This window comes from Argiope bruennichi, chromosome 6 (assembly GCF_947563725.1).
Source record: "Argiope bruennichi chromosome 6, qqArgBrue1.1, whole genome shotgun sequence".
NCBI lineage: Eukaryota > Metazoa > Arthropoda > Arachnida > Araneae > Araneidae > Argiope > Argiope bruennichi.
Window position 1 is genome coordinate 78896347 of NC_079156.1, and position 13060 is coordinate 78909406.

The 13060-nt window shown below is 28.0% G+C and overlaps 1 protein-coding gene across 1 annotated transcript in view; it reads left to right on the top strand.

The window, feature by feature from the left end:
• LOC129971792 (probable chitinase 10) overlaps positions 1-13060 on the top strand; it is a 143865-nt gene that overhangs the window by 93438 nt on the left and 37367 nt on the right. The window contains exons 16-21 of the mRNA XM_056085769.1: positions 5799-5869; positions 7877-8074; positions 9385-9641; positions 10599-10702; positions 10983-11106; positions 12243-12428. Of these exons, the coding sequence (XP_055941744.1) occupies positions 5799-5869; positions 7877-8074; positions 9385-9641; positions 10599-10702; positions 10983-11106; positions 12243-12428 (940 nt within the window). The remainder of the gene's footprint in view (positions 1-5798; positions 5870-7876; positions 8075-9384; positions 9642-10598; positions 10703-10982; positions 11107-12242; positions 12429-13060) is intronic.

A 13060-nucleotide genomic window follows, 5' to 3' on the forward strand; every position in this document is an offset into this window, starting at 1 on the left:
CAAAATTTTGTTGCATTTGGCAATTTTTTTGAAAATATTTTTTTTCTTAATTTTCAACCATGGATTACATTATTGCCTTGAAATCAAACTGTTTTTATTGTTCCATCAAAAATTGAATGTTGGGATTTTCTTTTATTATTGAATACTAAAAGAGAAGAACTCTGTTTAATATCTGCATGGTTAATAAGATGAAATAAAAATGAAGTTACAATACTGTGAAATTTGAAGGTAGATGAAGTTTCTATAGGTTTTCAATAGCACTGTAGTGTCATGCGATTGAAGGAACTTCAGACAGGTTCATGAACAGAATACATGTAATGCAGTTTAAAAATAACACAGCTTTAATGCCTGATAATTTGATGGAATCATAAAAATGAAGTTGTTTCTGAACGATTTATCTGAAATTAAATATAATCATTTTCCCTGGTCGAGAGGGAAATGAGTAGAAGATTAGGTAGTTAGAAAAATAACTTCTAATGAACAATGGGCTTAATTACAATTTAAAGATATGCTTGAACTTGCATAAATTTGTTCGATAATGCATATTTGGTAAAACAAGATTTTCTTTCCTGCGTTGCTCGAGATTTTAATTTATATATAGTTGTAGTACCTTTTTTTAGTATACATCAAGTACATTAGTTGAGGATGAAGCTAAGAAGATAACATATGTATGTCTAAAGGTCCAGACGTTATCTTATAAAATTGTATTTTATAAAGGTAGAAAATTCTTAATGTTTATCCTGAAACTCATGTAAATGAAATAAAACTTTACTATATTTCGCATAATTTTATACAGTTTTCTAATTTCCTTAATTTTTTTACTATATTCTCAAATATTCATTAATTATACATTCTCAAAAATTAAATCAATTTTTTTTTTGTAAAACCAGCTTAGAATCGGTTTCCTTGTAAATGCTCAGAAAAGAGGAAAGAAATTTCGCCTTAATAAACAAGAGGAAAATGAAAATAAAAGATATCAAGATCTTAAATGTCGTCGGAAAAATTATATTCTTAGTGATTGGTAAATGTCTGAAGATACGACTGCCTGACCTTGTCCTTAAGTTATATATCAAGGGAGTATCCACGTAGATATGAAATATCAAGGAGGGTATGTTTAATGTTAGAATTTATTCTTCTGTGATTATATTCGATAAATAATTTTTACAAGACAATTAAGACAACATAGCTATCAATAGCAACATAGCGAAAACAACAATTTCTCTTTTTATATGCTTTGTTTTTCAGGAAATTCCTTTTTTCTAAGGTTTTAGACATTCTCTATTTTTAAAAGAATCATTACTACAGTTATTCTAAATGTAGAAAAAAAATATTTTCCTATTCTAATTCTGTGTTCAAAAACAGTTCTTATTCTTAATTAACAAGCTCAAGCTTCTGAACAAAACAAGCTCAATTCTTAGTTTTGAATGTAAAAAATATTGTTGAATTTTTCGTCTTGATTTAGAGTATGATCTTGGAAAATAGAATCATCTCTTTCGCAAATAAAAATAAAATTGAATATATGCCTGTATAGCATAGGTATTATACCTACAGCTAAAGAATTAGTTGACAATTAATTCATTAACATGTATTTTTAAATTTTAATTTGAATCTTCATTAGCTAATGTTTGGTTTCTTAGTTATAACTTTCGGAATTATGAAGATTGTCGAACAATAATGCATATTATATAATCTTGCAGTTATATCAGTTTAATTTTCGTATAATTCCTGTACAGAAAAACGGGCAATCCGAAATGCGAATACAGTTCTTAAAGCTATATTATGAACATATTGTATAAGCATATAAAAATATCGGTTATAAAATGCTTCAGTGGATTAACTTATACACAATTTTTATTATAGTGTAAAATTCATAATTTTTTTACATTGTAAAGTAACATTATCAATTCAAGAGAATCAATTAGATCAACGAAAAAGAAATTCGAAAAATCCAACATTCAGTTAGATCAAACAAAAATATAAAAAAAACAACACTTCAGAATAAACTTTCGAAGACAATTATTGTTGGTTTTGATAAGCTTAGATCAATCTGACAAGAATCTAAGCCATTGTCATTTATTATTTACAAATTTGATTTAAAATATCAGAACATTGTATTTTTCTGACAAATGTAAGAGTTTATATATTTTTTATTTCTATAATTTTAAGGCCTCTACAAAATAAAATAATATTGAAAATAACGAAACAAACTCCGTGAAATTACGTTATTGATTTTACTGAAGCATATTACTACTGTTAATGATGAAACAGAATCGATCAAACTATTCCGCTGAATCAAGATGGAAATAACACCTTTACGCATAACCAGCAAATAATTCAGAGTTGATTACATGTAAAATTACGATTATTTTTGAGCTAAAGATTAGTTGAGATATTGGAATAGTACAAAACTGAAAAAAAGACATTAAAAGGTCTGAATTTAAAATGTGAAAGTCTGAATTTATCTAAAGCAAATGCCAGTGCCTGTTCATTGCAGTTTTACAAACTTATCGTTGGACTCAAAGCTATCTAATTAGATATAAATATTTTTGGTGAGTAGAAATAGGTAATTAAAATTTTTTAATGAATTAAATATTAACAGAATTAATTAACCGAAATAATAATGTTCTTCGGCAGTGACTAAAGTCATATTTTCACACGAAAACTATTTCTTTATCACCTTTAAAATTCTCAAAAACCACTCTTTTAATGCTATTATGTGATTTTCGTACATTTATGTCTTCCTGTTTTAATACTTTTAATAATAATTTTATTTATAAATTATGACAAAATTCTTTATTGTTTAATGACATTTAAGCGTTTTTAGATGTTTTTAATTTTTATTTAATGAAGTGTTCCACTTTTTTCTCAAACTGATAATTAACAACACTTATCATAAAAACAAAAGTACTAAATGTGTTGATCATAACAATATTATCCAAAACAAAGAATTTAGAACGATAGTTTTTCTTATTTCTACTTGTCAGAGAAATAGAAAGTCTACGGAATCAACCCAGCATTGATTAGGCAACCGAGAAGAGACTGCATGACCTGATCCCGGCAAATTCGGATCCTATAAGTACACACAATTTTTCGTTTACAAGAAGTAAATGAGCCGGCCATTTAAGAAGAGGTACTATCCCTCATCAGCTATAAGCCGATAACCAGGCAACATTAACATTTTTATAACCTTTAATGAAGCAAGAAGCGCCTTAATTCCAGATATGAGGAACCATATGACTCCACTTTTTTTCATATATGAAATGTAAAAAGATTAAGTATTGTAATCGCGAAAAAAAAAACTTTGAGATTTTGATTAATATCGGCTTGTAGTCCCACACCTTTATTAAAAAAACACTTTTAGAATAACATCCGTTTGTGAGCCTCATAGCTTAAAAATAAAAGGATCTGGAATGATAAAATGAAAGAGAGTTTATACCTTTATTTACTTTGTATGCCTTTATTTATTTTGGATGTAACCTAGATTGTAAATCAATCTCAAAATTTAGGACGAAAAAATAAACTTGAAGATGTGCTTTCCAAAATACATAATAATTTCTCTTTACTATGCGATATTGAATCATATAACGAAAGTGCACGAGAAAGTCGAAAGGAGAATGTTTCTGCTTTTTTCTTTTTGTCGATACTAATCATTATATTAAAAAAAAGCAAGAAAATGTAAGGGAATTTTGAAGATCAGATTATTTCCATCAAGTTATTTTCGGAAGAAATAAAAGAAAAGCCAAGAAAAAATTTTAAAGTACAAATAAATACACACAATATTGTTGATCCGCATTGATTAATTATTCTGACTTTTTAACTATTAATTTGGAAAGCATTTGTTCAAAATATCACGCTGCTATTTGATAAAACTGGGAAAATATAAATTAACGTAAAAAAAATCATATTTTTTACAATTTTAAATTTAACACTGGGAAAAGTACGCGATTGAATGGTTTGATTGAAACGTTGACATTAATTTGAATTTCATCATAAAAATAAAAGCATTTTAATCGTCGGTGTGTTAAATTAAATTTATTTTCTGTTCCATGCCCTTGTCAACAAAAATAATCAAATAATCTCCATTCTAACTCTCAAGAACTTTAACATCCATTAACTGCAGCCTTCTGACATCCCGTGATATGGGTTATATATTCCATAAAATTTACATTCTTTTTTAACTAAATTTTGTAAAAAAATTTAGGGAATATTGAATGGAAATGAAACTGACCCTTTTTTTAGTTTGAAGATGGTGTGAAAATTATTTTTGTTTTTAGAAAATATAAATGAAAGCTTTGATTAAAATTTAATTATTTTATATTTTAACTATCGTTTGAACTCCTAAAAGTTGGCAGTGACATTCCTTTTGTCTTGAAAACTATGTATGCGAGATCATGCAAAAATTTTCGACTTGTATAAAAGCATTCATCTGTCTAAACAGAGATGACAGAGAGGCAAAATTATATAGCATCATCTCCAAGTAACATGTGGAAAGATTCCTTATATGGTATCTGTTCAAGATCAACAGCTTGCTCATTAAAGATCTGAACTATCAGAATGAAAGATAAACAAAAATGAGAAAAAGTTTATCGAAAGTGTTCATGCAGATAAAACATAAGGTGTGTCACTTACCAAACAAAAGAAAGATTCGCATCGAAAATGAAATGATGCAGGCATCAGTTATCGATCGAGATTATTGAAGATCCAAAGTTGACAACCCATGATAAGAAAAATATTATAAAACCCTTTGGGGAATGTGTCCATTTTACCCGCTCCTGGTCTGAAGAGGTAAGTTGATTAATTCTTATACATTCTATATTTTATAATAATAGAATTGATCTTTACTATATCACATTTACGGAAGAATTTTTAAATAGTTAGAATCTTTTCTAAGAAATAGGGATTTTTTTGGATCAATATGAAGAAAATGTATAGATTAATTGCTATTTTCCTCGGGTACTGAGAGATATATCTGGCAATTACAATCTAAACACTTCTTCTGATCTAGAAACTCAGTGTCGGCTGTGAGATAGAAGGATCGAAGTTTTGAGAAAATTAGTTGAAAATCTGTTGTTCATGTGCTTCTGATATGCGTCATGTATTTTTCATTGTCTAGACGGTTTAAAGTTAATGTAGTACAACAGTTTAGAATGAGAAATGTTGTTACATGTGTCAACTCACCATTTGACTATATTTTGAAACTATACTGTACTTTCCCCAGTTACCTCGGAGTGACTATAAAATGGAAAGTTGCTTTTGCAAATTAATGACCAAATTAAACATTACTATGTAAACAATAAAACTGAGTATTAGTTTATGAAGTTTAGCAAATGAAAAATAGAATAAAAATCTGAATACATATTAAAATAATTCAATTTGATATTTCATCTTGTTTTCATTTCTTCGATGGATTAAGCATTAATTAATTGGACAAGCTTTGCAATTTGCTTATCTCGGTTCATTTTGCAAGACTTTTCATGCAATCAATAGATTTTTGGCTACAAATTGATGAACATTATGGATTTTATTCTTGCCTCTTTTTTTATAATCAGCCTGTTTTGGAAAACAAATAAGGAAGTCCTAATAAAAAGTCCCAACCTATAATAATGTTCATAATCTGAAAGCTATGAGCTCTAGTTCTACTGCATCGCAAAACAAAGCACTGTGCCTGCATTAAAATAGGTTATGTTAATGAGCCTCATGTAGTTGGCTCATTCACTTTAGGCGTTTATATTTTTTTACTTTACTATCACGATTATATACATTTGGATTTAAATTTCATACTTTTGTTACTTTTTCAGAAGGATGGCTTTCAAAGTAGCGTGTTTGTTGTTTCTGTTGGTAGCAGTTGCAGTTTCTGCCCAAAGCAGAGGTGAGCAAGTTAAAAAATGTTTTGCTACTTAAATTTTATATGATGAAGTAAATATTTTATGATTCAGAAATGATAAAACTGATTAATCATGACTTCTTTACATGATTAATTTTTTTGTATTATTAATTTTAAGCTGAGCAATTTTCGAAAAATTATTTAAAATACGTTATTTAAATGCTAATTGAGTTAAAATTTTCAAGGATATTTTTTTTTATTTTTGATTATCTAAATGGCAACGACTTTTAATTCTATAAATTAACAACAGTATTTTTTGTTCTCTTTGGTATTATCATTAAAAAATATTTATATGATCTCCTAAAAAAATAGAGATAATTTAAAATATTCTTCTAATAAACTTCTTCTTTTTACTCAATTTAATAAAAAAGAATTTTTGTTGAATTGCATTATTATTTATGGGAGATAAAAGCATTTTTAAAAAGCTGAAATTGTAATTTTGAATTCGACTAAAAGCATAATCAACAACTTGTATTAAACAACTTAAACTGCATTTCAAATTAATAACGGAAGATCCAAAACCTACCGAAGGGATAAATAAACTAAAAGATTTTTACTTTAAGAAAGAATTACGAGCTTATGATTTTTAAAATTTATTTAATTTTACACAATTTTGTTAGCCTTGATGAAAATTTCTAAATGCAAATATAACATTCAAATTATATGTTTATTAAAAAAGATTGTGTAAAAAAAGATTTATATAAAAAAATTCTTTATTTAAAAATATTTTACCTTTTAATAAATGAATGATTAAATGTTTATTTCTCTCTTTTATAAATTAAAACACGATATTACTCTTTAAATTTTCATATTTCATTATGTCTCCAAAATATTAAAAGTTTATCTTTTGTCTGATTACTGCACATTATATCACAAAAAAGGCTTCAATGTTAATTTTGATTAGATATTTTAACAAAAATATAGGTGAAAACGATATTTTTTATTTATCAGGGATATCGTTAATAAATAATTTTTACGGTTTTATTTTTATTTAATATCCTTTACTGTTACATTTAGTCACGAAATATATATTTTTATAAAATGCAGCGTCTACTATATATATATACTATTATAGAATGCCTTCCTCCTCGAAAAAAAAAAAGAATGCCGAGGGTAGAGAACAGGAAAACCTTGATTAATACAATATAGTTAGAAAAGATGCACTACTCCATTTTCCATATTGACGTGTTTGTTCTGATGGAAGAAAAAAAATGTATGGAAGATATAGAGCTCACGGATTACAGTTCGATTTCAAAAACACTCTTTCATCGGAACTGATTTGAAAATAGAATTATTTCAAGTCACTTGATTAAGAGGAGAATTGCATTTCATCTTTCGTTAATTGCTACTATAAGGCAATTTTTCCCGTTAAAAAAAGTCCCGCAGTAAAAAATTCAAAAAAAAAAAAAAACAAAAAAAAAAGATGTAACGAATTGTAATAACAGAAAATTGATTGGAATATATTTTAAACAGATGACGTTTAAGTGGATAGAAGATGCGGCTGTGCAACGTTGCCAAAAATTCTTTCAGGGCTAATTAAAAATAAAATTTAGAGATATGAGAAAAATATTGTATTTTCATTATCCAAAATAATCGTATCGCGATTTTTGAAAATAGTAAGAAAAAAAATCTTGCAAAAACTAAGCAGATAAATTTTATTTAAAAATTCAAGAATTGACACATTTTCCCCTAATTGTTGAAAATTGTTTTCGAATATACAATTCAAGATGGCAAAAAGGTTTTCTCGAACCAACAACTTCTGGATCGCAAACGATACACTCTTTCTTTACGAATTTCATTAATTATTTTCAAAAGAATGTGAAAGATTTTTTTTAAAATTTGTTTCTTCACATTTCTATTTATTCCATAAAATCATCTTCCTATTCTTGAGATTTTTCATCGATTCTAGAAAAAAAAATCATCTTTGTCTTTACATGAATAACTTTGTTAGAAAAATATATTTTGCAGTGTTTTAATCTTTGTTTTTTTTAGACCGCAACCAGAAGAAATACAAGGTGGTTTGCTATTTGGGAAGTTGGGCCAATTACAGGGGAGGAGATGGAAAATTCCTCATCGAGCACATCGATCCTTACCTCTGCACCCACGTCATTTACGGTTTCGCCAAACTGGCTAACAACAAGATCGCCGCATATGATCCTTATCTGGACTTGAAGGAAAACTGGGGTCTTGGTAAGTAAAAAAAAAAAAAAAATCAATATTTTTGATAGAAATGTGTTCATTTAGACTAGAAAAATAGTTATTTCCACTTCTGAACGTAAATAAATAAATAAAAAAAATTAATCCAAAGCCTGACTTTTTATATTTGAAATACTATTTTTAGCAAAAATATTTTATATTTCTACTAATAACAGATTTGATATACAGTCATTTTCGCCAAAAAAAAAAAAAAAAAAAAAAAAAAGGTTATCGCCAAATTTTAGTGAAATGGCCGAATGTGGTGCAAACGGCAGAAATAGCTTAACAGTAGAAAAATAGCCAACCTCGCAAGGTGCCAAATGACTACTGTATATCAAAGCTTAGCCTTCTTCTCTAAGGATCATGCACTAACTTAAAGAAGAAATAATTTGCTCTTTACCATATAATCTAGATCTCTTTCTAAACAAAAGACTGATGCATATTTTTTAAAATTATTTTAAAATTAAAATTCGTTTAAGTGCTTTCAACCAGTTTTTAATGATACGTTTCTTTTTAATTTTACCACATTTATACTTCACTTCAAGTTTTAATTTTGCCTAATTTATACTTCGGGAAATGTATGAAACCTTAGAAGTACATATAGCAGACATTTTATGTATAATTTCGAAATAAAAAATTAAAATTAGATCATAATTTTAAAATCCTTTTACAGAACAATTTTAGAAGGATACTTTCCTCCTCAATCTTGATAAGAAAATACGGTATGAAAATAAATATGATAATATAAATAAAATATGTAAATATAAATAAAAATATAAAATAAATACGATGATAAGTAAAACTCTAGCATACGAAAGAAAAAAAACCCTACACAAGTAAGAAAAAAAAAAAACTTTGCATTTCCTTGATGTGTACAGTTTATGAATGGCCTCCAAGTTAATCCTCTTTTAAGCAATTATCTTTAAAGATATTTTCTTTTAAGCATTCGCGATTGTAACAAATATGTAGTTTACGTAATGGTCAGGAGTGAATTCAAGAATTAATCCAGAATTTTCAGTCTAACAGAGTTTTTTTATATTGAGGCTCAGTGCTTCCATGAACAGAAATCTTGTGTTTAGAGAAGTTCTTTGAAAGGCAAATTCTGTAGCAATTACAAATCACAAAATTCTGCTGCAAAATGCCTTCTTGAAAGAGCAAGCATGGGATCTTATAACATATTTATTCCAATAAATTTTTGCTTGTAATATCTGCATTTTAAAAATCAAAGCCTTGATAATATTCGGTACTATTATAGATGCGTCTTCAATCATCTCTTTTTAAAATATTACTTCGAATTGTTTTAGGTGCTTTCCAGAGGTTCAATAACCTGAAGAAGAGCAACCCTCAGCTGAGTACCCTGATCGCCATTGGAGGATGGAATGAAGGTTCTACCAAATATTCCGCTATGGCAGCTGATCCAAATGCCAGGGCTACCTTCGTCAAGAGTGTTGTTGACTTCTGTCTGAAGTACGACTTCGATGGTCTGGATATGGATTGGGAGTACCCAGCCAACCGAGGAGGAGCTCCACATGATAAGCAGAACTTCGTCACCCTTCTCAAGGTACATTTATTTTAAATATTACTTACATTTAATTACTCTATATTATATAATAAGTAACTAAAGCATCAAACAATTATAATATATATTATGACATTTTTTTGTTCTTTTAATAATGATGTGAAAGAACATAATTTGTACTTGAATAAACATGGATTCCTACAATCACTTTCTTATATTCTTTTTTATTATTTAAATATGCCCACACTATATTTTTCCAACTAAAATTGTTAAATAATCATATAAAAGCTTTCAACAATGGTTACATTTGTTAAACAGACAGGATTAATATAAGAATCTATATTATTAATTGTATTTATACTTATAAGGGATATATTCTTTCAAAGTAAAATATCCGAGTATGATATTTAAAAAAATAATTAAAGATAAATTTCATTTTCCTAACGTTTTATTCACTGACTTGACTACTTTTTTAGCTATGTAATCCAAATAAACAGGTTTAATTTTAATCCAATTGTTAATAAATTTCTTAATGTAATGTTAATAAATTTTTTAATGCATACGAAGATCAATTATTGTATTACTAATGTAATACAGCATCGACATCTATGGACATCGGGTTTCATATGCAATTAAAATGAAAATACTCTATAACGTGTCATAAGCAAGGGTGAAATAGTCAAGCATAGAAAGAAAATAAATCCAGTCTTAGTGATAAAAACAGCAGTAGTATACTGTTAAATGTTTAGATTGTTTCATGCCAAAATTTATGCTTGATAAATGGTGCTTTGGAAATGAAAAAAAAATATATATTTGTGCTCTTACATATATTTCCTATTTTAATTTTCAAAATTAATTTTTCTAACATACTGCTTCTATCTCTTTATATAGGACTCAATGAAGTCATACTTTTATTCCATGAAAAACATGTGCAGGCTAAAATTTATTGCTTTTGATAAAGTTTTGGGTTCTTAAACTAAATATCTATATTTTTTTCAGGAACTGAAAGAGGCTTTCGCTCCTCATGGCCTTCTTCTTTCAGCAGCAGTGTCAGCAGGTAAAAACACCATCGACACAGCTTACGACATCCCAGGAGTAGCTAAGTGAGTTGACATGCATATAATACTCTCTTACAATTAATTTAATTCGTTTATATTAAGGAAATTATGAAACATCAAAGGTATAATTTTAAATAATTTAGTAATTAATTTGGAAGATTTTAAAATGTCGCTATTTTTTACAAACCTTATCAATACATTTTAAAGTTCGTAGCATAATACTCTTTTTTCTATATCGGAATTTAATTATTCCTAATGGGATAGTGAGAAATAAATTATTCTTAAAAAGTTTTATTTGATATTAGCTAATTTCCGCAATTTCCAGATATCTAGATTTCATCAACGTCATGGCTTACGATCTCCACGGTTCATGGGAGAAGACAGCTGGCCACAATGCTCCCTTGTATGAAAGGCCCGGCGAGCCTGAATCAGACAAAATCCTGAATGTGGTATGAAATTTTTATTCATTCAGTAACTTTTGAACTGCATCAGCGGATTGAATGGTATTAGAGTTTTGTAAAAAACCTTTTATACTCGAGTTCGTGGATTCGGTCTTCTGCTCAGGTTGATGAATTTTTGAAAAGTCAAGAATCGTCGTCACTCTTCTCGCTTCGTCACTCTTCGCGACATTTTCTTTGTGAACATCATAATTATTTGATTTATTAGTCAAAACTATGTTGTGCAGCTACAAGTTTTGACCTACAAAGAGTAATTACATACAATATTCAAGGGTATTTATTATCTTTCGAACTTAGTATTTATCAATTTTCCTCAATTGTAAAGATAGCTGAACTAATCACAATCTGGCTATAAATTACCCATGACTTGTTGTCAAATTAGTAAGGAATTATTATCATTATATTTCCAAAAATCCATCATATTCTTTTGCAGAATAAGATGCATTATTCATTGTGAACATGGTTTGTTATACGTTCACTCTAATACCATTCATAATTTTTCGAAAGCATCCTATTTACATTTTTGAGGTCTAAATCTCTTGTAAATGAAGGTATAAATTTCTAGATTATTATTTTATTCTCCAAACTAAAATAACCCGACAATTTTTTCAATATTTATTACGCTAATTATTTCTAGCAATTTCATTCGATACATAACCAAGAACGAAAGAATTTTTGAATTTCATAAGAATGCTATCTGAAATAGAAATAGAAAAGAAAACTTTTGCAGTATTTTTTTGATATTCTTTAAAAACTCTGAATCTGCAGTTTTCTTAGGTAGTATGCTGAAATTTCTTATATTCAGAGAGTTTTTCCAACTCAAGTATATGAAAAAATTAATTTCCAGCATTAATTTATTTTAGTATATTTTAAAATTTACTCCTATAAATATGCACAAGGCATATCTTCTTTCTTATCCAATGTTATGGTTTAGCCAATAACCTAATAAATGAGGACACTTAATTCTTCTGTTAAATATTTTAGAATTGTAGAAAATGCGAAAAAAGCACAAAAAGCAGGAAGGATGTTGCTAAAAACTCAAGAAAATGAAAGAAATTTATGAATTATTCTTTAGAAATTCATGTTTCCTTAACATAAAAATCTGATCCTTCTTTTCTTCATTTTAGGACTATGCCATTAAATACTGGGTACAGAACGGAGCCCCCAAGAACAAGGTCATCCTGGGTATGGGCACCTACGGTAGATCTTTTACTTTAGCCAATGCCGCTAACAATGGATTGGGAGCAACCACTACTGGTCCAGGAAGCGCTGGCCCACTCACCAAGGAGCCCGGAATGTTGGGATACAACGAAGTAAATATTCAGAGAATTATCTTTATCTCCTTATCATATGTCAAATGCAATACATCAGAGGACGGGACCCTTAGACTTTCTTGAATATTCATATAATATGGCACATTTTTTATTTAATCTCATAGTAAAACAACGAGAACTGAGTATCTATTTTGAAACTACGCTTCTTCTTATTGACCTGGTTGGTCCAAAATGCGGCATAGAATTCAAATTTTGGCACAAATGCTGCATGCTAAAATCCATGTATTGTTATTATTGCTTTAAGAAAGCAATATAACACATAACTCTGAAAAGAAGGTTAATGTAAAGTTTCGTCAAATTTTTCGGTTGAACAAAGACTTACACGTTTGAATTTCTTATTTCAAGCCACAAGGAAATATTTTTATGTATTAAAAATTATTAATTAATTAACAAATCAAAGGAGCTTCATGTAATAAATTTAATAAATTTCTGTTCTTAGATCAATTTCAGTCCAATAAATATTTTCATAAATCTTTGCTATAAAAGAATGATCTATTAAAGGGGGAGAACTTTCATACATTTTATATCCAAACAAGAAAAGAAAAAATAATAATAATAAAAAGAAATATTAATAATGCATTGAAGAATAAAATTTTCAATATTTAGTTACC